The 27,574-nt window shown below is 42.0% G+C and overlaps 1 protein-coding gene across 3 annotated transcripts; it reads right to left on the minus strand.

Moving 5' to 3' along the window:
* Nucleotides 1-1,515: 1,515 nt before the first annotated feature.
* eif2ak4 (eukaryotic translation initiation factor 2 alpha kinase 4) lies at nucleotides 1,516-25,709 on the minus strand. 3 transcript variants are annotated; one of them, XM_023430962.2, is made up of 39 exons: nucleotides 25,339-25,709; nucleotides 25,108-25,214; nucleotides 24,116-24,218; nucleotides 23,838-24,011; nucleotides 23,099-23,179; nucleotides 22,850-23,001; nucleotides 22,643-22,743; nucleotides 22,380-22,537; nucleotides 21,730-22,268; nucleotides 20,698-20,813; nucleotides 19,610-19,764; nucleotides 19,041-19,480; nucleotides 18,873-18,945; nucleotides 18,675-18,764; nucleotides 18,474-18,596; nucleotides 18,274-18,378; nucleotides 18,005-18,068; nucleotides 17,821-17,900; nucleotides 17,579-17,680; nucleotides 17,437-17,487; nucleotides 17,098-17,334; nucleotides 16,495-16,570; nucleotides 16,020-16,141; nucleotides 15,698-15,747; nucleotides 14,949-15,117; nucleotides 14,209-14,325; nucleotides 14,013-14,078; nucleotides 13,730-13,900; nucleotides 13,519-13,653; nucleotides 13,144-13,251; nucleotides 12,548-12,676; nucleotides 9,670-9,756; nucleotides 9,385-9,497; nucleotides 9,235-9,293; nucleotides 8,660-8,757; nucleotides 7,830-7,898; nucleotides 6,819-6,863; nucleotides 5,704-5,819; nucleotides 1,516-3,028 (listed from the first exon to the last, which is right to left on the minus strand). In XM_023430962.2, exons 1-39 carry the CDS (start codon nucleotides 25,465-25,467, stop codon nucleotides 2,971-2,973), a joined length of 4,968 nt encoding a protein of 1,655 aa, XP_023286730.1. In that variant the 5' UTR covers nucleotides 25,468-25,709; the 3' UTR covers nucleotides 1,516-2,970. The 3 variants fall into 3 exon arrangements, 2 of the variants coding, with proteins under 2 accessions (XP_023286730.1, XP_023286729.1); XM_023430961.2 differs by having other exon boundaries at nucleotides 17,996-18,068; XR_015436134.1 differs by lacking the exon at nucleotides 1,516-3,028 and adding an exon at nucleotides 5,922-6,021 and having other exon boundaries at nucleotides 17,996-18,068.
* Between the last annotated feature and the right edge of the window lie 1,865 nt (nucleotides 25,710-27,574).

Consider the following 27,574-nt stretch of genomic DNA (forward strand, 5'->3'; position numbering starts at 1 on the left):
GCAGTGCTTCATGGATGTAATTATCATCATCATCAGCAGGGAGGCCAAAGGAACTGATAATCCAGTTGGATCAAATGGAGTTCAGCAGCCAAATCAAGTCAACAGGCTTTATTTAGACCCCCAGATCCAAACCCCTGCTTTAGAATGTGTGGTTTCCATCTTAGTTTTTGTATATTTCTACAGTATTTGTACTAGTTTTTGTTGTTATTGGCCACCTCTTGTTTTTTTTTTTCTATCATGGGTGTCTCCATGAGGCCAGATTGAATTATTTTGAAAATGCCCATCTAAACATTCCCCACCATCAGGATGTTCAAGGAAGGACACGCTTCCCATATAAAAGCCTTGTTTCTACCTTCAAATGACCCGAGTCATTCCATCCAGAAAACCCCAACATCAAACCACAATTGTACGAAGGAAACGTGAATTCTCTCTCTAGACTGGTCAACCATTCAGCAGCTAATCATCTTCAACTTCCCACTCAGCCTCATCTGAACCGGGCTCCTTCCAGAAGGAATCAGCCCTGTCAGTTGTAATTCATCAAAAAATCAGTCGAGTTGAAGCGGAGTGATATTCATCCAGGGTGAATGTCATTTTATTGACAGTAGACGAGAGAAAATGGTGCCAGATGCTTCATCTGGACCGGTGTGGAATGGCTTTGATATCATGCCATGCCTCACTTCTTAACTTCATTCACAGCTCTGTGTGTGTGTGTGTGTGTGTGTGTGTGTGTGTGTGTGTGTGTGTGTGTGTGTGTGTGTGTGTGTGTGGTGGAGCTACTGTTCACACCGAATGTTAGTGATGGTTAGTTATCATTCTTTTTTAAGCCTTAATTCTATAGCCTTAATGCTTTTTCTTTGTTATCTTGTTTCATTTATTAAGTGTGTTAGCCAATATCAAGGAATCTAAAAAAAAAACCAAAACAGTAATTTATTCACCCATCATTAAGATGAACAGATTGCCACTGATGGTTCTCATCAGCTCTTCATATACTGGTGAATTATATGATGCGTGGACAAGAGATTTGAAGGGGAGCCTGTTTGTAACTGTACATAATGGTACACATTACAACATCAGAGCATGTTAAAGAGACATAGCACTTTTCTTTGGAGCCAGTGTTTTTTAGAAAGCCCACTGCAGGATTCTTGAAGGGATAAAGGCCCTAATCAGGGATTTGATAGGCATATTAAGCACACCACTTAAACCACTCAAGTGAACACGCTGTTGCAGCTAGAGGCTCCGCACCAATCTGATCAGTACGGAGAATGATGGAATCTGAGCAGCATTACGAAACAAAATGAGGTTTTGTAGGAAAAAAGGTTTTGGATCAGAGTTCTCGATCCATTGCCAATTTCTCAATACAAAGACCATTCTGATGCCAAAATTGGTTGGAGACCAATTAATATTGAAGTGTTTTAGTAACAGTAGATTTGTGTCTGTCTGAATCATGGCCATGTGCTTTAAAATGAAGAGGTGACTGTAAAAACTTACGCAATTCTTTGTTCTTCTATGTGTAAAAAAAAAAAAAAAAAAAAAAAAAAAAAAAAAGTAGTTTAAATTAGTAGAACAGAAGAGTACCTTATTTATTTTTTCACATAGCTTTATTTATTAATACTAAACTATAGTTTGAGATTTTTTTTTTTTTCTTTTTGAAAAATGAACTTTTGGTAGCCAAAGCTGCTGTACAATGTAGATCATTTACCATTTCTATCTGCTATATTCTATACAACCTTATTTATTTCACTGTTGCAGACCCTGTAAATATGTTTCCTAGATGATGAACTGTAACATTTACACTTATTTTGAAAAATAAATGTGTGAACCAAAGTGGCCGCACTGAATTTCAATGATACTGAAGCTTGGTTGGAGCAGCACGTCCCCCCAAAGTGCAGTGATGTCATCCAACATGGTATCTGTTAGTGGCTTTTACTTCACTCGCAGATTTGTAGACTCACGCACATCTGGTCCTGGACTTCTGCTCCAAATGGGAATTTGTCTTCTCCTAGTTGCTTTAAATCTGATCGTTTTCTCTCACCATGGTTGTTCTCTTATCTCAGTAGCACAAGCAGATGTGTTTAGTGTTGGTGGCTTGCTTCTGAGGAGGGGAGGGGTCCTTTGAGATTTGAGTGCTAGCGAAGAGCAAGTAGACCTCTCATCTATTCAATGGGCTAATAAAACACCGGAAAACACGAAGACAACCAGCCAAAGCTGGAAACCTGGATAATCCTCAGTGCAGTCCTCACTGCACTGTTGTTTTGACTTGTCCGTCAAAGCTTGCTCATAAACTTCAAGGTAAGGAAGCTTTTCCAGAAGGATCAATTAAGCAAACAGTAGGGTTAGTTTCCCAGACCTTGAAAATGTAAAATCCTACAAAGCTTTGACTATTGAAAATAAACTGAGCAATAACTGGATTCATAATTATCATTAGATCGTGATTTTACATATATACACAGTATATATAGATATGATTGCGAGGTGCACATATTATCAAGACCATTAAGACCCAAACAGCTGTGTTCTCACATGCACATTTAAAAACACACATCACAGCATGTGGGAAAAAAGCGATTTATTCCTACTATCCATCTTGTTGCTAATTAGAAATGTAAAACTGTTGCATTCATGACACGTAGTCTTCAGTAAAAAGCCCTTTCTCTCTCAAATTCTACAGTTCTATTAAGGCAAAGTCCGGTAAACCTCTTTTCTACTTTTGTCTTAAGAAGACCACAAAACACTGGAACTTTGGGAAGGTTATGGAGTTTGGGTTGAATAGCTCAGTTACTATTCAACATGGTTTGAAAAAAAAAAAAAAAAAAGTCTTTGGGGCTCACATTATCCGGATGGAAAGGTATGAATCAGTCAGTTTTCCAGCAGATTCTGTAGGTCAATGGATGAAAATATTCTCAGAGTCCACTGAGCCTTCAGCAAAGCTAGTTGTCCCCAGTTGAACAGGTGAGTAGAACACCTCGGTTTTCACAGCAGGATCTTGTAGTAGTCGTCCTTGTAGCTGTACAGGACCACCACAGCCACCCTGCAAGAGGACATCTGTCAGTTTAAAGATTTAAAACAACATGAAAAACAAAAACCCGCTGTGGAGGATTTCCAAATGGAGCATCTCAAAATTAGGGCAATGAAATTCAGCCGAGAGGGTTTCCAAGGTCTTAGATTTGTCTAGGTTAGGAGGTCAGTCCCGTTGAAACAACACAGGATTCAACCCTGCCTACAGCCATGTCCAGGGTAAGAAAGTCACAAAACTCAGTGTAGAAATGAACATTTCCTACATACTTGAAAAGGTAAAATCACTATTATAAAAATATTTTTATAAAGTTATCACTTACGCTCCAGTTTTTTGGCCAGACTAGTGTAGCGGATGGTGAAGTCTGTTGTTTGGTTAGTACATAACATTGTTCCAGACTGAAATATCTCAGTGACTATTTGATAGATTGTCATTAAATTGTTATCACTTTGAGGATTCCTCAACTTTTCATCTGTCTGCATCATCGGCTCAAATATTCAATTTGTCCAATACCTGCAGAGCTACTGACATTCATCCGCCTCAGCTGTACTGTGTTCAATGCTTATTAGCGAACGTTAGCATGCTAGCACCCTAAGATGGTGAACATGGTAAGTTTTACACACATACAAAACGTGTATTGTCAATGTGAGTCATGTTAGCATTTAGTCAAAGCAGTGCCTAATGCCATGTTCATGTCACATGATCGTAATTTTGAATTTCTGACTTGGAAACAGAATTACATCAACGTCCAAGTCGTAATCAGGAATGGGAAACTGGGATTTTTATTTTGGAGAGCTCCAATATATCCCACTTGGCACACACAAAAGAAAAAAACAACAAATATGTTCACCTCACATCAGCAAAAGACTCTTGTTCACTATAATTAAACACAAACTGAATAGATATGGAGTTCTATTGTCAATGAACAATATTTTAATCCTCACACAACCAACTCTAACCATACAACCATCCTGGTAACGTGCAGGACTTGCCCACTAAGGTTTCGGCTAAGAGGAAAGCTCACTTACCACGAAGCCCTTGGGATAAGTTTAGTTTATGGTCTTACTGCTGCCAGGTTACTACATGGGCCCTTCAGCTCAGTCATCTGGCCTTAGTTGCCTTTGCCCCACATTTGACGAAAACAACCAAACAAGCGTATAAAAACACATGCTGAATGTATCCATTGTTGCCTCCACGACGCTCATTTATCAGTAAAGACCCCCCCCACCCGCCTTCAATGGCAAATCAAACACACAGCAGAGACAGGAAATTAAAACCAACTGCTCTGGAAAGGGAGATGGGAAGGCAGAAAGAGGGGCTTTGATTTATTTTTTTTTGTTACCTTCTCATTCATGAGAGAGAAAATCCGTTGAATCCCTCACAGGGTTGCTCTCTATGGGCATTCACTAGCATCACAACATGAGAAGCTCAAACACTGAGGATTTAGTCTGGGATTTGAAAAAAACATTTTGCTGGGGAGCTTGGGAATATTAACCGCCGCTCCATCCACAACCACAGTAGTGGAAGAAGTTAACCCCCCCCCCTGCCTGCGCTGCAATCTCGGTGTCAATCAAACTGGGTGTTAAGACACAGACATCAGAAGACCAAACAAGGAAAATCCTTCTCAAGATTTCACCTCAGGAAATGGGATCAACTGAGGATTTAATGTTCTGCAAGGCGGTAGTTATCCGTCTAACAGCTCTCTTTGAAGGGCTGACTGTCACTGTTACACCTGGAGTGTGTGGGCTTGGTGGGAGCACTGGAGTGGCAGCTGCCCGTAAAAGGAGGTTTGCCTCTAAGTGGTCTTTAATGTATTTCACTGTTTGCCTCGGGTTTCATTTTAATAAAAATAACAAGTCAGAAGTGGAAGGAAATGTGGGAGTGCACAGAGAGGCGAAGCTGTGGGTCTGTGGCTCATCTTCCACGAGGGCTCCCGCTGATACGGGATGTCTCATAACTGTTTGTTCGGAAAATGTCTGTGCAGTATCAAGCTGCTGTTGTTTCTTTACTTTTGAGGGGGAAAAACTTAAACGCTAAACATTTGACACTAAGGGCGAGTATGTTAAAAGGGAAAGAGCAATTTTCACTTTTGGGTTCTTGTCCTTTCCCTTATTTAAATCTCGTCTTTCCTTCATTTCCTCGTTTTTTCATTTCCTGACTTGTTCCAGATTCATTCAGGTGTTCTTCCACATAGAAATAATTTCTTTTATTCATTAAATTCTGGAAATATCTCAAGAACTATTTGATGGATTGACACAAAATCTTGTATGGACACTCATGGTCCCCAAACAATGAATCCCACTGACTTTGACATTTATGGTTTTGTGTGAACTTTCTTGACAACTTGGACAGATTGCTATCAAATTTGGTTCAGAGAATCATGTTCCCCAAAGGATGAGTTATAATAAACTTGTTGATGAAATTTCAATTTGTACATTTTGCAATTTTTTGTGGCAAATCTAGCAATGCTATAACATGAAACTGTTAGCGTGTTAGCACATGGATGTTAGCATTTAGCTCAAATCACCACTGCAGAGGCTCACAGAGCCACTAGCATGGCTGCAGACTCTTCAGTTTCATTCTCATTAAATAATGATATGATAACTAGCGAGGCTTGGCAAGACACATTACTAAATGTGCAAGAATTTCATTGCATGCAAAAGGCCCCCAAATCACACATGCAAACGCACCTTTTTGCAATTTTGTAATTGTGGATCTCATCACAGATGGACTTCAGGTAGCGCTGCTTTGGGAGACGAGACAGCAGAGTCTTCACGCTGCTGTTGAACTGCTCTTCACTGTCAAACTAGAAAATAAAAGAGAAAGAGCAGAGGTTACCACAACACAATGAGTACGAGTGAAGGCTATGTGACAAAATGCTGCAAAAACATACACCAAACTCACTGACATCGAACAAAGCCCGGCACAGTTTTGTTTTCACTGTCAGAAATTGTGGCGCCAATCCAACGACATGCCTCGCGAGCTGTCATTTTCTATGTTTGTTCAGACTGCAGAATCAAAAAGCAGACTGCGTTTTGTAAGAATGAATGCAGTTTTTCATATGCAGACTTAGCGTATATTTTTGCATGTCAAGTGTAGCAGAGCAGTGAAGCTACAGAGCTACAGTGGGTTTATAGATTTCTTTGGTTCCTTGTGTGGCTTGAGGTAATTTGCCATATCTAAAACAGGCCTTTCCTGCATGCCTGGCTATACACACTGTGTATTGTCATGCGTTTTATATACCAAACGTGTTTTCTTTGACACATGTGCTGTGAGGCGCTGACTATATAGGTGGCCCATTCATTTATAGAGTGGAGGCTTTTGCTTATATAACAGCAGTGTTAAGAGCATTTTCTTCATGTTTCTCAGCACAATATAATTAAAGTTTTTATTTTTTTTTTTAAACCTACGTTGAAGGGAACCCAGCTTTTTATGAGTGCAGTCTTGTTCAGGAGTTTGGAATGTGAATATTAACACCCTCTTATGTGTGAGTTTTGTTAACCGTATTGCATGTCTGTTGCATATGTGAGCCTTGTAAACGGAGTATAAGTTAAACCCTCTAACAGGTCTCCCTGGCTGTGGAAAAAGGCCGGGGTGTTCCCTCACGCCACTCCTCGTCAGACAGGACTGTAAGGAAGGAGACGGGATCCCCTCTTCCTGTCTCGAATCCTGACCTCTATTGGCTGTTCTTTCCACTTCCCCCCCCTCCCTCACTCCCTCCCTCCCAACCTCCTCCCACCCTTGATTACAATGCAGCTTTTTATTAACTCTGCAATGTTCTTGATGAAGCCAACAAGGCACTGACCTCCAGAGACAGGAAGTTGATCAGCGTTTCCTTCAGCAGGTCCACCTGTGGGATATAAAAAAAAAAAACAAACAAAACAAGCAAGGTTACATAGAAACACAATGGAGCCTTATCTCACTCTGCAACAATTCCACATACTGTACAGAACAACAACATATTACGCATTTTGATAGGAAGAGGCCACATTACAGTCGAGTACTGCAGTCATGACCAAACTAATAATACCAACCGTTGCACCCGCTGCCCAACAGGTTGTGTAATTCTTTCAACACAAGATAATCCAGGCCACTCCGGCATCAGAAAATTACTCATAATTCAGCTTTCACAATGCTCTCACCAGGCCTGAAAGCGCTCCATGCCCCTTTTCCAGGAATGGACTAATGACCTCCCGGGTTTATCATTGGAAAATGAATACTGTTGTGTTCCAGTCTGACTGATAAACACGCAGGTTCATGACATGTGCCAACATGCACCAATGAAGAGTTACAGGCCTGTGTAACTGCCTACCAGAATCAAGGTGATTATGGCTGTTATGTTTCAATAACTCGTATTTACTGTTGTGTCGCTGATGCGATCCAGACCCCGACAGGGATGACAAATGTATTCTGAATATGCTGCAATATGGTAAATAAGACAAGCAGGGGTGATTTACATCGAGTATATCTGGCCATAAATCTACAGTGCAACCACAAATAAACTCAATATGGCAGCCATTTACATCGGCTGAAATGGCACACTGGCTGCCTTCTGTTTAGTGTTCATTGTTCTGTAGCCAGTGGAATGGATTCACAGCCATCTTACCTCCAGCTGGGGATTTTAGCGCAAGGCATATAACTATAAAAGGGCTGCTCCCAGTGATGTTTACTGTTTTAGCTATCAAAAGCCCTTTTCCTCGCTCTGTGATTTCACACATGAATTCAAGAGATAAGGTGGGAGAGCGAGAAAGAGAAAAAAAAAGGGGGGGGGGCTGGGATTGGGAGGGATAATGGGGTAAACAAACAAATGACTTACCGCCAGAACCTCAATGTCATTGCTCTTGTTTTGCAAATTGCTACCAAGATTCTTTAATCTGGTTTGGATCTGAAAAAGAGAGATTTTGAGAGAAACAAAGGAAAAGGGTGGAAGAAAATAATAACTGTTCCCAAGATCAAATAAAATAGCATGAAAAAAAAAACCCTGTCTTTACATGCGTTTTATAAGCAAACAACAGGCCAGGCCTCAAGTTTACAGGCACCACATTCTTTATGGCAAATGCTACAATGTTTAGGACAGACACGCAAAGTCACACAAAGAAGAAGAAAAGATGGTCACACAGAGAATACTGCTATGCAGGGACGCAACATAAAACAGAATTAGGCAAGTACTGTATATCCAGCATTACAGTTTTCCCTTAGTGGTCTCCAATAAAGCAGCGTGCAGGTATAAAAAAAACTACTTAAGTTTAAAGTCAGTTTTCACTTTAAAATCCTTTTTCGCCACAAAAATGACTGAAACTGAGAGAAAGGGAAAAGCTTTTTAAAACCCAATGTTGCTGTGGATACTTCTTTTATGATGCACACTGTCTATTAAGGTACTCCATGGACTTTTTGTCAACTTGTGGTGCTGGAGAGAAATGTTTAGATGAGCAGGTGCAGGTACAGACTGCGGTGTTGTCTGAATGGCAACAGTTATTTTGTATAAACTAATAAGATAAGGTTAAGATGACGTTTGAGATGAGGCATTAAGTCGTGACGATTAAGGTTAGGGTAAGGGGTTAGAGCAGGCATTATGTCAATGAGTGTCCACACAGCTATAGACCAACGCGTGTTGTATGTATGTGTGTGTGTTTGTACATCACAAACCTGAGTCTCATAGCGTCGTCTAGTGCTGGAGGAAACCTTCTCCGGGCTGATGACGTTCACATTCATGGTGCCGCTGCTTCCATGCTGCTCTGAAGAGCCTAGAGAGATAGAAAAAAAAAAGGACCATTTCCACATTTTATCCAACTATAGGACCTTTTACATTTCCAGTATCTAACAGTTAATTAGAGTCATGATACCAATGAAAACTGTTTGTTCACTTTTGTTTGTTGGCTTCCTGTGTGTTTGTGCCAGAAGTGGTGTGAAATTTAACACTTGAGCTCGTTCTTCTATTTGTTCGTTACTTTGCGTAACAAAATCAGTTAAATGCCAGAGGTCTAAATGCAACACTAGGATCAGTCATTCTTTACAGATACCACATTCATTACAGAATTCTGTACTCATAATATAACACTTTAACTACATGCAGCACTTTGGTGGAGTCAAAGCACAACTGTACGGAAACAGAGGGCTGACTGTTTTCATGCTGCACTAAGGCTTTAAAGTTACAAATATACAGCACATAGGAGCTGACTGTAAAGAGTAAGCTGGTAATCAGACAGGGCGGAGTACAGTACCTGTGGTGTTGAGCAGGGATCCTTTGGGGTTCTGAAGAGACATGCTTTCAGAGATTTCTCTGCAGGACCACAAGGACAACATTTATAAGAACAACCTCTTCACATCATAAACACACATCTGAGCGCCACTTTAAACTGTGATTTCTTTACCTGATGTTTCTCTCCTCACAGAATTTGGTCCGACATTTCTGAATGATGTGGTCCACCAAGTCCGACTCAGGAATCCGTTTCTCGGACTGTCTGTCCTTCTCAAATGATTTTACCTGAGGACAGAAAATGAATTGAAATCTGCCTCTCTGCTCAACCCTGTTTTGAAAGCACAGTGATCTGCAATGGTACTAACTGAAAGGCTGTTTTCTTAAGTGAAGAAGGCTGCTTATTTTTTTTAAACACTAGTCAAAGAATTTCCAGTACTGTATTGACAGGCTGGTTCACCTTCACATAGTTTCCCTCCTTGTCAGACACCAGAGCCATGCAGGTGATGCCAGCCAGCCTGCAGTGGTCCAACAACGTCTCCTGAGACTGAACAGACAAAAACACAAAAGGCTGAATTACTTTTCGCTGCAGCCGAACGTGGTTCCTTGCCGGGAGCAGGTGGTGGCGACTGTCGCTTGACAAGAGCTTCAGCCATAGTTGCGTTTACAAGACAAGACAAGAGGTTCTAATACGTATTACAAGCTACAGGAATTTGGGAATTAAAGTGTCACAGTTGCATGTCGGATGGTGACTGATCTGCTCGCTGAAAGGGTGAGAAAAAAAAGCATAGCTGAGATACCACTCTCCTAAAGCACGAAGGTAGGAAAAATGACACCGGTGGCCTGTGTTCGCTCGCGTGCTTGCAGTGTGTAGTTAGGCGCAAGCGAGCATTGAGAAAACAATGATCGTAAACTAGCATGAATTATAAACAGATGATGTTTGTGGGATAGGTAATGTCAGACTGGATATAATGCACATTAAATTTACAAAGTAACAAGTCCTAAAGAACTGGTTAGATGTTTCTAAGGTAACTTTAGCGTGTGTTGCACACTGTTAGTGTGTAGGTGAGCGGAAAAGAGACAAGGCACTGAGGCAAGGCACTTGGGAGCTAGCATAATCACATCCTGGTTTTACTCAGAAAATTCAGCCTGAGTCCTTTAAAGAGGAATGAGTCCACGGACTGTTAAAGGCAACCGAGGAAATCGGTTTACGCTACAATCCATTCACACATTGGCAATAAAAACACAATTAATTACATATAGCACCTTTAAAGATGAGTGCTCTGAACTCGTCCCCCAAAGGTTCTGCTAAAGCAGCAGTCATTCAGTTTAAGTAGAGTTTGGCTTGGAACAAAAAGAGTGTGCACTGTACTGGGGCTCACAACCAAAGCCAATGTGTATTCAGGTAATGCATTCAACCATGACAGTGTGTATGTACAGTATGTACATGTTTGGGTCAGCCCAATTTATTCTCATTAACTTCACTTTGGCTTCTCTGCAAGAGGAGCTAACAGTGTTACAGACAAACCCTGCAGTGTACGGCAAGTGTGTGTGTGTGTGTGTGTGTGTGTGTGTGTGTGCGTGTGTGTGTGTATCACTTTGACACACCATCATGTAAGCCTTAAAACTTCCTCTTTTCTTACAACTTTCTCAATGACAGAACAAATTAAGTCAAAGGGAAGTCACTGCCTGGAGGTCAATGGGCAGCCCTGGGCCGTGCGCCTAAGCTGACCGCATGTGGAAGGGCTTTGCCATATTTGGCTAATAAAAGCTAAAAGAGTGGAACCGTCTCCCAAGAATGAATGAAAGCTGCAGATTCCGTCTGTTAAGAGGCCAGCATGTGAAAGGTGTTAACAAAAAGTCCAGTGAGGACATCCGAACAAGGCGTTCTCAACCGATCTCGCCACTGGTCAAGGCACCGGCCTGCATACATAATCAAGAACGCACACAAACACCATTGACAATCTGGAACTTAATGCCAAACCCAACCTTTCCTAATTGCTTCTAAGGGCTCAGAGGAAAAGAAGGCAGCGAATCACATTTGTCCAGGGCCAGAACAAAAGACAATGAAGACCATTAAAGCAAACACTTAACCACTGCAGAAGGGGAAAGTTAAAACAACGAGACATTATAAAGAGTAAAGGGAGGAAAAATCAAGGATTATTAAAAATGTGGGCACAGGTCTACGCCAGCGAGGGCGTTTAACACAAACACACACACAGAGAAACAGGGCTGAGATCAGTTTGTCACATAAACATGAAGAATGTGACAGAGGCATGACATCTGGAGTTTTGGACCAGAGGATAAATAAGTTCACTTTGAAGGGACTGATCTCAGCTCGTTTGTTCTCTAATTACAGCACGGTTTACGCTACCCAGAGTTCTTCAAATAACTTTATTAGAAGCTTGTATAACAGATGATTTTGTGTTGTTCCAAGTAAACGCAACCGCAGCTCGATCACTATGATGTTCACTATTTCTGATCCGCTCACGATAAGTCTGCTGCTGACAGATGAGGGGCTTTTTCCTCAAGAACGGAAGTCAGGTGTTGCCCTCTGTGGGTGGGATGAGGTTACTACAGGTAAGACAAGAAGTCTTGGGGGGGGGGGCTATTCAGGGATATAAAAACTCACAAACAAGATTGAGTTTACACATGCAGCAAACACGAGGGCTCAGTTACATAATCATTAGTGGATGAACACAAACTCATTGAAATCTTTCTGCTTGAGCTAATACATGTAGAGAGTGCTGCTCTACCCAAATCCTCTTTGTAGATTTATTTATTTTTTCTCTTTCACAAGTCCGGAAGCAACAGAAAGGGAGTGACTTAGTGAGAAGTGGACTCTGCTTCCTTTAGCTGAGATATATTTAGGCTTTGGCCTTAATGGCTCTTACTTAACTAGGGTTTAAGTAGCTGTTATGCATTTCTACTGCAATATCGCTTATGCACATGTCGACTCTCTGCATGTTTCATATTGTCAATAATGCTTTCACCACCACAAATGTTGTTCCATCTTTTGGTCAATCATTGACAAGAAAAAAAAAAATTCTTGAACAACAAAGATAAAGACTACAAGCTTTTATGGCTAATGATTTCACGCTATTCCCTTATCTAAAGGAGCTGTTAATGTTCTGAGAAAACAAGCGATGCAGCAGAACTGGCAAGGTGGCAAAAATAACTGTAAACAACGCAGGTTTTTATGACCTCAAGGATACAAACAATGCATTCTGGTTCATAACACAGAATGTAAACATAACTTTGTCAACAAGAAAAATCAAAACTGGCATGATTTGGGTTTCCAAACTGACACCAGTCAGACAGTGAATGCAGGACCTAACCTGTGAGACATCGTAGGCGATGTCTGCAGAGACGCCAGTGCTCCACAGCTTCTGCACAACGTCGATGGCATTGGACATTGAAGAATGCCCCACTGGGACCACGAGGGCATCGCAGGAGCTCACTGATGGCTGATGAAGAGGAAAAAAAACAAAACAGAGAATGTAAAAAAAAAAAAAAAACGGTCAAATACTGAGAGGTGTAGTGAATTGTTTTAAAACAACACGTTTGTAATAAATGAGCCATTTCAAGGTTCGTCTTCATCTTCAAATTATATGCAGTTTTCTGGGCACATCACTTCTCATTCTGAATCTGGAATATAGAACATGATGCTACTCCAAAAATAACTCCATGGCGTCAAGAGTCACAGTGATCATAGTTATTAACATGTTTCTAAAAGTGGCTGTGTGGCGGCCGACTGCTGTACAAAGGCATCATTAAATATGAAACTCTGTCTGCTGCTCCTTCATTGCAATGATCAAGAATGTCAGATCTCAGCATGTGTGTATGTGTGTGTGTGTGTGTGTGTGTGTGTGTGTGTGTGTGTATGTGTGTTTGTGTGTGTGTGTGTCTCTCTCTCTGTCTCTCTCTCTCTCACCGGCTCCTCCATGTTGGCCATAGCAGCACAGACTTTGTCCAGGGCCACACTGGCCCCTACTGCAGAGAGGACTGGTGCGGTGGAAGCCGGCCCTCTAAACTCCAGGATCTAACAGCAGCAGCAGAGAGAACAAACCGCATGAGGATACCACGAAGACTGCATCACCAACACTGCATCATATGGAATTAATGTAATACAGACAGAAGACCTATATTTGGGGAGGAAGAAATATGGTTCACATACAGTACATGCATACGTGGAAGGAAAAGTTTTGCCCACAGAAAATAATAGCTGCAAATTTTTGCCATGACTTCAAGCCAGTTTATTTATGAGTCTTAATATGTGGAATGTGGATGAATGACGGTAAAAACCTACCAAGTGGTCGTAGCGTCCTCCAGCAGCCACTGTATCTGGTACAGTCCGCTTGCGTTTCCTGATGAAAGCCACAAACTGGAAGATGACCCCAGAGTGGTGCTGCACCTTGTACACTAAGCCTAAGTTGACCACCACCTACAGAGGGGATGCATCCAAGTTAAGAGGAAAGAAAACGAACACTTTCTTTTAACCTGCATTTATTCAGACTTGCCTGCAGTTTAACTCCCAGTCTGCGCAGAAGCACTGTGAGCTCCTCCAGGTCCTTGAGGCCCTGCTTGGCCAGCTGGCTGACGGCGGTCTTCTGTTTGGTGAGCGATGTCAGGAGTGGCGCCAGGTCCTGCAGATTCCCCTTCTGCTCTATGTACTTGTACAGTGTCTGCATCTGGAAGCAAGAGGGAGGAGGAGAGACCTGGATGTTTATGAGCGAATACAAGTGTGCTGCTGCACGGCTGCTTGTTTTTACAGAAGGTTCATGCTTCCCGGTGGACACTCACGCTGTTGGTTGACAGTGAAAAGTTGCAGAACTTTGCCTCCACCTCACGTTTGGTCAGCTTTTCACTCTGAAGCAAATACACAAAAAGAAAAGGTCATAGAAATGTTATACTACCATATTTGGGGCGAAACACACTACTTTATATGTTTAAACACAATGTGCACAACATCTGTAATGCACGTGTGACTTGCACTGACCATGGCATCACACAGTATGCTGGAGGCCTGGCTCAGTTTGTCCTCAGGGACTCCACTGTGGAGCAGGATAGCCTTCAGCAAGCTGGTGTGGTTCAGGTAAATGTTATAGTTCCTTTCCTGCGGTTACAAAACACACGCAAACAGACCTTTAACCCACTCGGCCGCAATTACTGACATTACCAAGAGCACTACTGTACAATGAGCGCCTCAGTGAATAATGACTGCTATGTTCGGCTGCTCTCTCATTCCGTCTGACTCACATATTCTTAAAAGCTTTCACACAAAGAGCTGGCTGGTGGAGAGGATCTGTGAGGGATGAACTAGAGGGTAGACCCAAGGTTGACTTGGTTTGTACGACATGCACAGGAATGTTTGCGACCCGAGACTGACGCAGTGCTGGGACGTGTAGACAGGAAATGGATTGTACTGGGAGGGAGGGAAGGAAGTGGACAGAGCCGCTCATAACATATTTACTATGTAAATAATAAATACAGTGTAAATCTGTCAGGATTATACACACTTTGGTATGTTAGGAATGTGAGGGGGAAGTAAAACAGGAAAAAAACAACAACAGGACTGGGCGCAATGGTGGCATCCGTAGGAAAATAAAGAACAATGATGCATCCGGCCCGTCAACACGCTGTCCTGTGAAAGTGAGTCAAGACGGGGCAGCACAGCACAAACTGTCACTTCACTGGAACATTTCAAAGACAGGCAGTCAGTGTGTGTGTGTGTCTAACCTGAAGAGCAGGGAATTCCTGGACTATTTCAGAGATGGTGTAAATGGCCTCAGCATCGGGGAGCAAGCTGTTGGTGACGGGTGTGATGATGTCAAAAGCGCACTCCAGAAGCTCCCTCGGGTGCGCGCGATCCAGCTTCCTGGGGCGGAACACGCGTTCGATGCTATACCTACAGCGAGATGATGCACAGACGCACTGTGTTTATTCTCAATGTGAATATCAGGTCTCTCAAGAGATTCAGAAAATGGATCATTTTACCATAATTATTTGGGTTTTTGTTCAAGGTAGTCAAAAAGACAGTCCGGTGATGCTGCAGTTAATCTGACCACACGCCTGACTGGTGATAAAGCTGAAGAACTTTTATTTTGTGGAGACTGGACTTCCAATTCTCCAACATGAATACAGTGAAGAAACCCTACAGCTCTAGGTTTCATCACAAAGAGATCACAAACTTCATTATTGTAATTACTTACTGTATATTAAAAGATCTTTTAAGTAAAACGAAAAGAACGAAACACAATAGTGTATTGAATTTAGCCATTTAGTCTCTTAGTTTATAATGTAAAACACACAGTAACATTTATAAGTTACCAATAAGCAAGTCACATAATTAACTTGTTTACAGAGGACATTGTAAGGCCATTTTGAAAAGAGCTACTGCTGTACAAATGGTCGTTATTATTACTAATGGATAAATAAAGCATTGCTGGCATGAGTACATGTTCATAGATCATATAATAGAATTCTACCTTTTCAGATGCGTTACATTATTGCGGGCGACGAATCTTGCAAACGCCATCTAAGGTGAAAAGAGAGACATTGGGTGAACTTATAATGACAGTGAAGTCATTGCATACCAGGCTGTAATCAATCACAGTGTGGAAACAACCATTTAGTCCTCAGGGTTTCCTGAGGTAGCAGGATCTTAAGGCGGCTGCTGATTGCAGCCTCACACTATGTGTGTGTTTGCATTTGCTGATGCAAATAGTCCGATAATTAGTATTTGTGTGCAAGTGCAGACATGCACACCTGCATGTGTGTGTTATATATGTGTGCGTGTGTTAGGCTCACGCGAAGGTCATAGGGCAGTGTAACCAGCATTCCGCTGTGGTCCATGAAGCAGGCCAGCTCGCTGCCATCATACAACTTCCTGTTTCTGGGGAGGAGCAGTGGTGTCTGGAGACGCACCGCACCTGAAGACAAACACTGTGTATCAATGCAACATCTGCATAAGATAACATAACCCTCAACCTAAAAAGAACTGATGCATGTAAGCAGATACAAAGTGAGAATAAACAAATAAGTACAGCTGGACATCATCAGCAGTGTGTGCACAAAAATAACACTTGCACCTGCACAGAATCTGATCTGCTCAACAGTGCACTTATTGTTTAGCAGCCACTCACTGGAACAGATGTTGGGGTCCTTAAAAACGGGCTTACAGCGGGTCAGGAGTCCAAGTAGTTTGCAGCAAAGTATAATTCACTCACACACACACACACACACACACACACACACACACATCAAACAAGCGTAGTGCACTCACCATGCTTCTTGAAGATCCTTGTGATTGTTTCATACACATGCTGCTGCAATTTGGCACCGTTGAAGCTGAAGCTGCCCTGGAGGGAGACCAAACAAACACTCTCTGTTAGGGATCAGGAGACATCGATTAAGCACCAACAGGCCTTCTGCTGCTCTGTTATATACAGACCAGATGCAAGGAGGGGTTGGTGCAGCCATTCATATGTCTGCAGTGACATCTAAAGGCAGAGATGGGAAACAGTCAGGTAGAATTCTCTCAGATTGGTACCCAAACCATTAGAAATTAGATTATATAGCGTGAGTTGGCTTTTTCAACAATAATAAACTGTGGTTCTATGGGTGCCCACCCAAACACTCAAATAAACTCAAGCACCAAGAAGATGATGCACTCTTACCTGTGTCTTTAAGGTCAGTGGCACATTTAATAAATTCTATTTTTACCAAAGTCTAGTTTTCAATACCAAAGAAAGCACACACACTCTATTTAAATACATTTAAAACACTCATATGAGTCCTATGTCTAGCACAAAACCGCTACAGTATGGCCACATGTAAAAAACCATAAAAGTGTCAAAAGCACGGTCAACTCAAGCAATACCCATACCTTATAAAGATCTATGTCGTAGGTGTAATCTATGACGGGCGAGGTGTTCTGAGCAAACAGCTGGCCCACCATGGTGCGGTAGGCCTTGCCGTTGATATTGGCCATAGTGTGCTGCAGAACCTCGTGCAGCTCTGACTCCTCCATCTGAGGCGGAGGCAGCAGCTCACTCTTCAATAGCTCCTGGGTGGTGGGCCGCAGGGCCGGGTCGTGGTTCAACAGCCACTGTATCACCTTCCTCTGATAGAAGAAAAAGACACAGAGGTTTTCTACTGTAAGACTAGACTTTTAGGGAGGGGAAAAAAAGATCCCTATCAATTGCGTGGTACAGCCATGCCTCACCTGTGTTCCTTGCTCATACTCAGTGAAGTCCTCAGGGAAGATGATGGACTCCTGCAGCATGAAAAGAGATGAGGTGAGTAAGAAGACCAGCACGTCTTAAATCATTTCCCCTGTTTATCCGTAGCTCTAAAAATGGACATACCACGCGTAGCTGGCTCAGGACAGAGATGCGCTCGGCCCCGGTGGTCATCGGCCGGTAGGACATCTCGAAGAGGATGATTCCCAGGCTAAACAGGTCAACTTTCTGAGGACAGAACAATAAAGAAGCATTAAAAAAACTCAAAGACAAACAGATGTCACACTGCACAATGTTAAACTATACTGTATCTGGCCAGATTACTGTTGTTATCAACTGACGCAGAGAGGAAGATTTTTAATTCATACTTGGTTGTAGGTGGCTTTTGTATTTCCTTGAACCTCCGGACTGACGTAGAGGGCAGTCCCAACCATGCCTGTCATGTTACCTGTAGACAGTGATACGAAAGTAACACGAAGCGTTGAAACATCTAAATCAGGCACCACAGTTATCAAAGGTCAGTGTCACAGTATGTGCTCTAACCATCTGCACCTGTTGGGTCCGGTTTGGGCATCACTGTAGAGCAACTCTCCTCCACCTCAAATTTACCTGCAGCCTGTGAGACATCAACATTTTCTCCACAGGTTCATAAAATCTTCATTATTGTGTTTCTACATCTTTATAAAAGCTACAGTTTGAATAAATGTTAAGTAAAGCAATGATACAGAGCAACATAGCTTCAGCGCTTCACAGAAAATCTATCACATTAACGGCTTCACCCGGGCCTCGTCAGCGGTGGGGCGAAGCCGTTAACTGCATACCACATTAGCAGGATGGTCTGTAGCCAGGCCGAAGTCTCCAATCTTCACATGGTCCTGCGAGTCAAGGAAGATGTTGACAGGCTTCAGGTCCCTGTGAATCATCCCCTTGCGGAGAAGAAGCAGAAAGAGCTGTGTTTGATCATGGGCCATTGAATCATTGCTTCTTTGTTGTTAATGCCTATGTTACTGATGTACAGTACCTGCTCGTGGATGTAAGCGAGGCCGTCCAGTATTTCCCTGAACAGCCTCCATAGCCGAGTCTGGTCCTGATGCAGGCCGTGGTCTATCGTGTCTCTTAAAGTGCTCTTTTCACAGTATTCCATCTGTCAGGGAGAACACTTGCGTTATATGTGAGACAGAGACCTCTAGTGGTAGAAATGGAGCACTGAGGTGAAGCTTACTTGTATGTACAAGTAATGTGCTATGAGGAGAGGTCGATCTGAGTCCATGCTCTCCGTTGTTTCAGTCACTGGCCTTTTGCTTGGTTCAAGCTGAGGAAGGACACATCAATGTTTTGTTTTTTTTACACTGTGAAAAATGCAGACACTAAATAAGTCAAACAACAGAATATAGAAATAATGAAGTGTCAATATTCAAACCTGCGACATCTCATCTGTGCTTTCATCGCCATTGTCAAAGATGATGTCACTCGTCGAGTCACTATCTGATGGCCTAAATGCAAAAAAAAAAAACAAGAAAAAAAAACAAGTGGTGAATCAATAGTTTGAGCAGGAGCAAGTCTCACCAAGGAAATAAAAAAAACTTACAAAAAAGAGGCACCAAACACATCTTCTTCATCATCATCGTCGTCATCCTCATCGTCACTAGACTGGTGTCCACTACACTTGGCGCTGGAGGACTTCTCGATGGAGGTGGACCACTCCACAGAGCTCGACAGGGCCGGAGGCGGCGCGACGTCTTCCACGTTGTCGGGGAGGCCGAGCTCGTTGAGGCACCGCGGGGGATCTCTGCCCCGAGGAGGCTTGTCTGCCGTGCTCTGAAGCTCGGAGCTGTCGGTGTTGCTCAGCACCCCCGTGGAGGGCGTCTCATGCCGCTCAATCCATGCATTGTAGTAGCGGACGATATTCTCGTGGTTGAGGCGCGAGAGCAGCGTCACCTCGCCTTTGATCCGTCTGAACTGCTTACTGGCTGGGTTGACCTGAATGCGCTTCACAGCATAGTAACAACCATCCAGTTTGTTTTGAACCTGGAGGTGCAGGAGAGGGAAAGAGTGACACAGTGGACACTATGAAAGCACAGCCAGCTGTCTCGCCAGTGTAATGTCGTCTCATGATAAAGCTGTTGTAGGAATGAAGTAAAGCAGGGAAATTACTACCTTAATTACAGCACCAAAGGCTCCTTTTCCCAGAAGCTGCAGCTCCTCAAACTCATCGAAGTAGCGTGAAAACTGCCTCTGCACCCCAGAGCTGAATGGAGCACTGAGGATGTGACTCCGTGGGATGACTGATGATGCAAAGTCCACAGCGAGATCTGAGATGACAAAAAAAAAAAAAGAGACGAAATATTAGATTCTTAAGTGAAAGATCCCAAGAAATTTCTTTCATTCATCTATTTTCTTCTTGTTTACACTATGATTTCTCCAACAGTATGATATCACTGAGATTTGAGAATGGGATCAACTCTACTGACAACTACTAACTAACTTTTCTACTGAAAATGAAGACACCTGTAAATTTGATTGATTTAAATAAAGTACAATAAATCTGCAATAAATACTATAAATGAATAATTTAGCGATTACTTGTCTGACAGAAAATGAACTGACAAATAATTTTGATAACCCAACAAAATCCAAGAAAAATGTTCTCTGTTTTCAGCTTTTCAATTATGAGGATGCAGCAATTATCTGTTTTCAATCACTGTAAAATACATTTTCTTTAAATTTTGGACTTCTGTTTTGAGGAAATAAGCTTTCTGAAGACACTTTAGGTCCCGTAAAATTATGATGCATATTTTTCACTGTCCACTGTGTATTTTATAGACTACATGATCAAAAGAATAAACACATTAAACAACTTGACCTGCAAGCAATTGTTAACAGAGTCCAAGCAGCTTAAGAGCATTTAGATATTATATGCATGAATTGCTACATTATTGCGAAATTGGACTTCCTTGAACATCTACCATCTAGAGAACGTTGCAGAAAAGTTCCACAGAGAACGCATATGCTGCTTGTACCCCTAAGATTGAAAAGAGTTAATTGGCTGCAGTTCAAGTAAATAATTCTTCAAAATAATGTTAATTTTTTGCAGAAACCTGTACTTCACTTGCTTTTTCAAGTCTAGTTCACATGAAATCCTTATGGTTGGTTGTGCTCAGTGGGTTTGTTTGACTTATTTCAAAGTTGTTTCTACTATTTTGTCCACCTCATTTACACATTGTCCACGGAGGTGTGGTTATCACCTTCTGGGCTGGCATCCTGGGACTGTGGCATCGTTTTAGGTGAAGGAGGCTTGAGGAAGGAGTGGTCCAGCAGCTGCTGGGCAGTCCAACGTTCAGCGTCATTCAGGCACACACACCTACAACACAGAGACACATACAGTGTAACGGACAGTTCCACTGGACAGAAAGCTCTGTCACTGACCTGGAAAAATCCCTTCCATTGTACGAATCCACACTGTGCTTGTGGTCAGCTGATAACACAAAGCAGACACACTGTATCCTATGATCTGAATGAGTTAGTTTGTTGGAGTGAAGCCTCTCTTGTGATGAAAACTATGTATAAATCAACTTAAACTGAAAACCATTTTTAAAGAGCCAGCAGTGTTAGCAGACAGACAGGCAATAAAACACTATGACCTAAAGGAACAAACCACTGTTGTTGCATGTTTAGCCTATTTACAGGAAATCACATATGCTTCAAATTACTGCTAACCACTTTCCAAGGCAAAGTCTTCGTTTTGAATGTATTTTTCCTCCCTTCCAGGCACTCTCTGGTTTCCATTCATCTCTGCGCGCTATGAAAATCAACTATGTGACTATTTTGAAATTGATTCATTGGTGAAGTCATTTTTCAAGAGAAAATCCCAAACATATGATGGTTCCAGCTTCTCAAATTTGAGAATATGCTGCCTTTCTTGCTTACATTGTGGTAGGTTGAATACTTTTGTTGGTGAGAACAAACAAGACATTTAATGATGTCACCTTAGGCTCTGGGATACTATTATTGATCCACTGATTGTGAAAATAATTGGCTGATTAATCAATAATGAAAACAACCACTGGTTGCAGCCCTATGAAATAATGTAGAGACTTTTTAAATCAAAAACAGTACATTTGCATTTCCACGCAATAATAATGTGTGTGCACATTGTTTGCCTGGAGGCCGAAGAAAACAGATATCAAAAACACTGCAGTAAGCATTGGAAAATGGTCAGCACTACAACTCTGGTGAAGTCGTATAAGAATCTGGCGAGGTGTCCCGTCCATACATACTTGTGGAGGAAGTCCTGGAAGTCAGCAGGCAGGCTGGGTGGAACCGTCACTGGATACTCCTTCACTTCTTTCCCCTGACTCAGAGCGAGCAGCATCAGCCCCAGGTTCCACACGTCCCCCTTTTTGCCCGTTTTCGTCGGCATCACCGTGTCCTCAGAGAAACGCACGTGGGCTTGTTCGAAAATGTCCTCTTTGCAGATGTCAGCGAATCTCTTCGATAAGCTGTAATCAGTCAATCGGACATTGCCCTCGGGATCCAACAGCACACTTGAGGCCCCCAACTGCTTGTGGACCACAGAGTTGGAGTGAAGGTAGTCAAGAGCGGCCAGCAGCTGCGCCGTGTAATGGCAAAGTTTATCCAAAGGTACTGGGGTGTGGCTGAGGAGACTTTGGTTCAAGTTGATCCCAGAAACATGCTCCACCAGCAGGTTAACCATGATGCAGTCTTCCTTCTCGGTAGAGCTCAGCGCCTTGTAGTGCACCAAGTTGGGGTGATCCAGTTTCAGGAGGGAGTTTAACTCATTTTCTGCCCCGTGGATCTACACAGGAATTCGAGTTGTAATTTGTGGCTGTTTTAAGCAAGTATACATTATACTGGATATGGCTTTCAGACATAATAGACCTAATTTTACTGCTTCTTCTCTACTTACCTGCTTTTTACAGTTCTCAATCTTTCCTCTCTCCTGGCTGGTGAAGAATTTGCCCATCTTCTTGTTCCAGCGCAGCGACCACTCGTAGATCACAGCAAAGTCTCCTGAGTTTGCCTCAAATCCATAATAAACGTTACGGCCGAGCCTGTCGCTTTCACCTGTCAGAAACATGAACACAGTTACAAATGTACCAAACAGCTAAGTGGTGGCGATGTTAAGCCACAATGCACCATAACAGCTGCATCGTATCAGACAAATCTCACCCAAACTTTTCCCTCTGTGGACAACAAGTTCTCCAAAAGTGCTGCTGCTGAAGTGAAGAAGCTCCTGCGAGCGATGGCTGTCTTCATTAACGGTGTCACGCCTGTCGAAACAGACCAAACCCTTCAACTCTCCCAACTTCTTAAAAACATAAGAAGCATTTTATTGCACATGTGAATGTGAATGTGCTCAGGTAGCTAGCTGTGCACCTGTGGCGTGTGTTCGAGGTAGTCCGTCGGCGGTTACCGACTCCTTTCTTTGCTTCGATCAGTTCAGGAGGAACTCCGCCCGGGCTGGGTGGGCTCTTCCCTAACAGGGAAGAGTTAGCAAGGACTGGCTGCTCCATAGTCTCAAGGCGCTCCTGTGAATTTTAACGCCACAGAAAAGGAGCATTACACCTACAAACTTGCAAGCTTTACTGCTTTTCTATTCTAGTAGAAACTGTGTGACTCGGGCACCTGTTTGGCTATTTCCTTTCTTCTCTTTTCCTCTCGCTTCTCCTCCTCTCTTCTTTGGATTTCAGCCATAATTTCTTTTTCCTAAAAGGGTGAAAAATACAGTCCACATCCTGTTCAAATATCGTGTATATTGTGTATATTGTATTTATTAGTGTATATTTGGTACATTTTTGTTGTATATTTCCATAGATGTTTATTCTATAGATGTTTATTTTTCTGCTGTGGTAAATGAATTTCCCAGTTGTGGGATTAATAAAGTTAATCTAATCTAATCTAATCTAATCTAATCTAAACCAGAATGTCTGTAGGTTGTTGGTGGTTCAGTTATTTAAGGATATATAAACGAGGTGCGTGATTTGTCATATAATCATTATTTAGTTAGTTGTTAATCCAATAACTTTTTGTTTTTTGCAAATAAATTATAATAAAGTGTGCAGTAAAATGTTGTTATTCTGCATTTTTGTGTGCGGTGAAACTAAATACTAGAATTTCTGGGGATTTGGCAATAAATAAATTCATTATTCATTAATTAGCTGATGTATTCTGCTACTTACTCAAAGTGATAGTGTTAATGATTTGGTTTAAGTCGCAGAAAGATAAGATAAGCTTTTTTGCTCCCGCAGGAGTAAATTCATGATCCTTTGTGAATGTGCCTGATAAATCACTTAGAAGTAAAATTAGCACACAGCCCCCGATAAAACTAATCCAGCATGAATAACTTTCTGTGTCGCTTCCTAACCATCTCCTCCTCCTGTCTGCGCTGCTGGTCTATCCTCTGCTGCTCCTCCAGGGCTCGTTTCTCCTGCAGCCTCCGCTGGTTCTTCAGCATCTCCTCGTGGAAGGAGCTTGATGGAGGCTTGTTGTGCTCACTCAGGAAACCCTGGATGTGGTCCGCTAGCTCGTAAATCATCACCTAGGTGGACAGGTACAGAAGTTCATAGTAGTCTGTGTGTATATGCGTGTCTGTGTTTGTTTATTTGAGTGCGTGTGTGCGTGCGTGCGTGCGTCCTCCCTCACCTCCCCACATCGCACCGCTGCCAGCTGAGTGAGTTCACTCTGAAGGGTCTGAAGGTTTTCGTTTGAGAGGCCTTTCGCATTCTTCAGCTCCAGCTCCGGAGGCCTGTTGGTGTACCAAGATATTATGTTACCAAGACTGAATGATCACCAGTAAACATTGAGACGACATTTAGAGCTCCACACTGGATCTTTGTACTGACTGCCTCGATTACCAACAGGCACATGGGGCGGTTGCCATGGAACATTTAAAGACAGTTTTGGAGAGAAATATGCAGCAACTTTTACATTTCTTTCATAATCATGCAAGCTCTTGTGGATAAAACCAAAATGAATAGTTGTCTAGGTATAAGTACATTATAATATAAGTTAGTGGAAAAACATCCGTTAATTCAAGCAACTTTAAATGTACTTTGCCTAATTACCCAAAATAGTCTAAAACTATCAAAACTCAAATTTAAATCTGGAACTATCTGATTACAGAAAAAGTAAACAAGCGTTTGGCACTTGCTTGTTGGTCAGCAGTGCTCTTAAGACACCTGATTGGCTGGAGTAACTGTGTCAGTATTACGTTAGATTGGATTTATAGATTAGATTACATTTATAAGATTCCTCTAAAATCAGTCTTGCGTCACAAGACAGAAAAACAATGTTTCACATACAAGACAGAAAATAAGGGTCTATGGCTATATTGTGTCATTTTATTTCTAGTGTTAGAACATCTGAATGTAAAAACTCTTTTTGGATTAATATATAAATCAACTTTGCAATGCTTTTAACATCAGCAATGACATTTTACTCCATCGACTCAGTTTCTACAAATGAGAATTTGGACATTTGGGGGCAGCTTCATTCCAGTGAAAGACTAATAGTGAATAGCTCATGATAGTTCACTTTTTGGAGCTGATGGTCACTATCAGCATGGATGCCTCGCTGTGCAGTGGCAATAATGGCCATAGAGAATACATAGCAAAGGTCGGGGGGTCAGTACTCACACGTCTGGGTATGTGGGAGGACATTTGACCTGCAAGTCCACAGTCACGTAGCTTTCCTGCCCATTGTTGGGCCGCAGACAGAGGTGCACCTCTGGAGGCCTCTTAACCTGAAAGTAAAGCCAAACAATCCTCACTGGTGATCACTTCCTTTTAATGCAGAGTAGCAGTGGCATATGTCAACTCGCACCCATCATGAGCTCACTCAGGCATAATGCTAACCCCTCTAGCTACCTTCCACGGATCGTGGTTCCGCAAATCTTGGAAGTCATCCCCAAAGATAGAGGCGAGGGCTTCTAGTTCATTTTCCTGCTGGACCGTGTAGTCGTCTGTCCCATCTGCTGGAGTGTGCTGACTGCTCATTCTTCTGCCTCAGCTACATGGCAGTCCTCTTGCCGCGTCTCTCTCACACAGCCGTCAGACAGAAGCAGGAAGAGGCTCCGACGCTGCTCTCACCGCCGCCCTACGTCTCTCCGTACGCCCAAACTTTAGCAGGCACAAACAATTCGCTGTTATTAACTACTCAGCTATCACCAACTTAACACACAGGTGACCATAACATTGTTTCAAGTGGCGCATGGCTGTTGCTGTTGCAAGAGGGTTGTGTCGCGGAGGAAACGTCATCACGTTGCTTGCGTTTCTCCCAAATGGCCAGCAGAGTGCGGAAATGAGAGAAGCATTTGTTTCAGATCCTTTAGCTTTAGCCAAAGTCTAGATACCACACTGCAGAAATACTCCAAAAATCCTGTATGATCAAAAGTATCTCTGTCAAAATGTACCTCAAGTATCAAAAGAAAGGTTCCCAACTCAGAAACTGTGACTATTAATTTTATTATTATTATTTCATCAGTATTACTGATGCCATAACATAAAGTATTTCACTGTTGTTTAAGTATTTTTTATTTTATATACTGGGTTAATAATGCATAATTTTAGGATTATTATATGTTTTGTATGAAAAATCCTTGTACAAACTTAGTTCAATCCAAGTACATCATTTCCATCTGAACCGAATTAAAAATATAAAATGGCATCAAATGGAAATGTGCAAGTAAAATACAAGTAATAACAAATTGTACTTTAGTTCTCTATTTAAGTAATATATTATATACATTCCTAAAGATGATATCTGTAGGATTGTATAAGAAGAAGAAAAAACTTACTGGCTCCTGCATCAGTGAGAGGGTCAAAGGTCAAGACTGATGAATGTTAGCATTACAATTGTAGAGTGAATACATGCATGACTGACCAATCAAAGGTGACACGGGTGTTTACTGTAAGGTTTAAAATGCCTAACAGGAATTGTTGTAGCGCACTTTGTGCAGGATGTATCACAAACAGGCGGTGCAATCTTACTTATAAAAGCTACATGAAAATGTTCTCATAACTCTTGCAGAAAATGACTTAAAAGTACAATTACAAGTTATATCACTTTTTGTCTTCAGGGTATTAAAGTTGATCTCAAACCTTGCAGTATACAACATCCCACAAGGGCTCGATTGAGCTGAACAGGTTATATTGACACAATGGAGCAGTGCCTGAGGGAGAACAGTGTTACTGAGCCTCCATACACATCTCATGAGGACGCTCGCTTGGCCCTTTATTTAGGAGCCAAATGAGAGTATGTAGACCAAGCAGGTTTATCACTCATGTCATTCTGCTTTGCTTTTACTGTGACAAATGTCTCAGTGATACAGTATTTACAGAAGGGGCTAATATATCTCCTTATGTAGTAAATGTAGTATATGTGATTTTTCTAACCCACACCTCCAGTTTGTAATCAGACTTTCTGTTATTAAATTTATACTCTCCATGCCTAAATCCAGATAATCCTGATGAGAGCTGGGTTATTTTGTTAGACCTGACAAAACTCCTCCAGAGACACTTTTCAATGGCATCTTTATCTACAAAGCTTCAGAGAGAACTCACTGTTGCTTGGTAGAAAAGCCTGATCATGAATCAGACCTCTTTTTTCATGTATCAAAAGAGCATTAATCCAATCTATTAAAGTCTTCTTTGTCAAGCAAATAACTATGAGATACTTAAGCTGCATCCAGCTTCTATCTGTGGAGATAGAGAGAAAATATAGCTATAAATAGGAGGTGCTGGTATCTGGTGGGGCAGTGTGGCGTAGTAGAAGAATGCTCTCACATACCTTCAACTATGATATAATCTCACATATTCTGCACTACTCTTCTACATCTGAGTCATTCTTCATAATTCTAACCCTAAAGGCCTGGATCAGTACATTTATTTCATCTTTGCAAATACATGTTCCATATTCCCCTGGAGATCTGACCATATATGATATTTTCTTTGGGAATGATGTTGTATTAACAAATAATTTGTCAAATGTTTGTATCATTCCTGCATAGATGAGAGTATTACCTCATATGGTACAGTGTCAAGGAAAATGTACAGTTAAGTGGGTGGCACAAATATGGAGTTCCTCTTTGCAAACTCACAGCTC

Source organism: Seriola lalandi, unplaced genomic scaffold (assembly GCF_002814215.2).
Source record: "Seriola lalandi dorsalis isolate HSWRI2012SDOR001 ecotype SW California unplaced genomic scaffold, Sedor1 jcf7180002054915, whole genome shotgun sequence".
Taxonomy (NCBI): domain Eukaryota; kingdom Metazoa; phylum Chordata; class Actinopteri; order Carangiformes; family Carangidae; genus Seriola; species Seriola lalandi.

Excerpts from the sequence above, each read along its gene's own strand:
- eif2ak4 (XM_023430961.2), bottom strand. The coding sequence starts at position 25,467 with ATGAGCAGTCAGCACACTCCAGCAGATGGGACAGACGACTACACGGTC. Across the intron at positions 23,180-23,837 it reads GCAGACAGGAGGAGGAGATG|GAAAAAGAAATTATGGCTGA; the intron begins GTTAGGAAGCGA and ends TCACCCTTTTAG. Across the intron at positions 22,744-22,849 it reads ACCTCGAACACACGCCACAG|GCGTGACACCGTTAATGAAG; the intron begins GTGCACAGCTAG and ends CTGTTTCGACAG.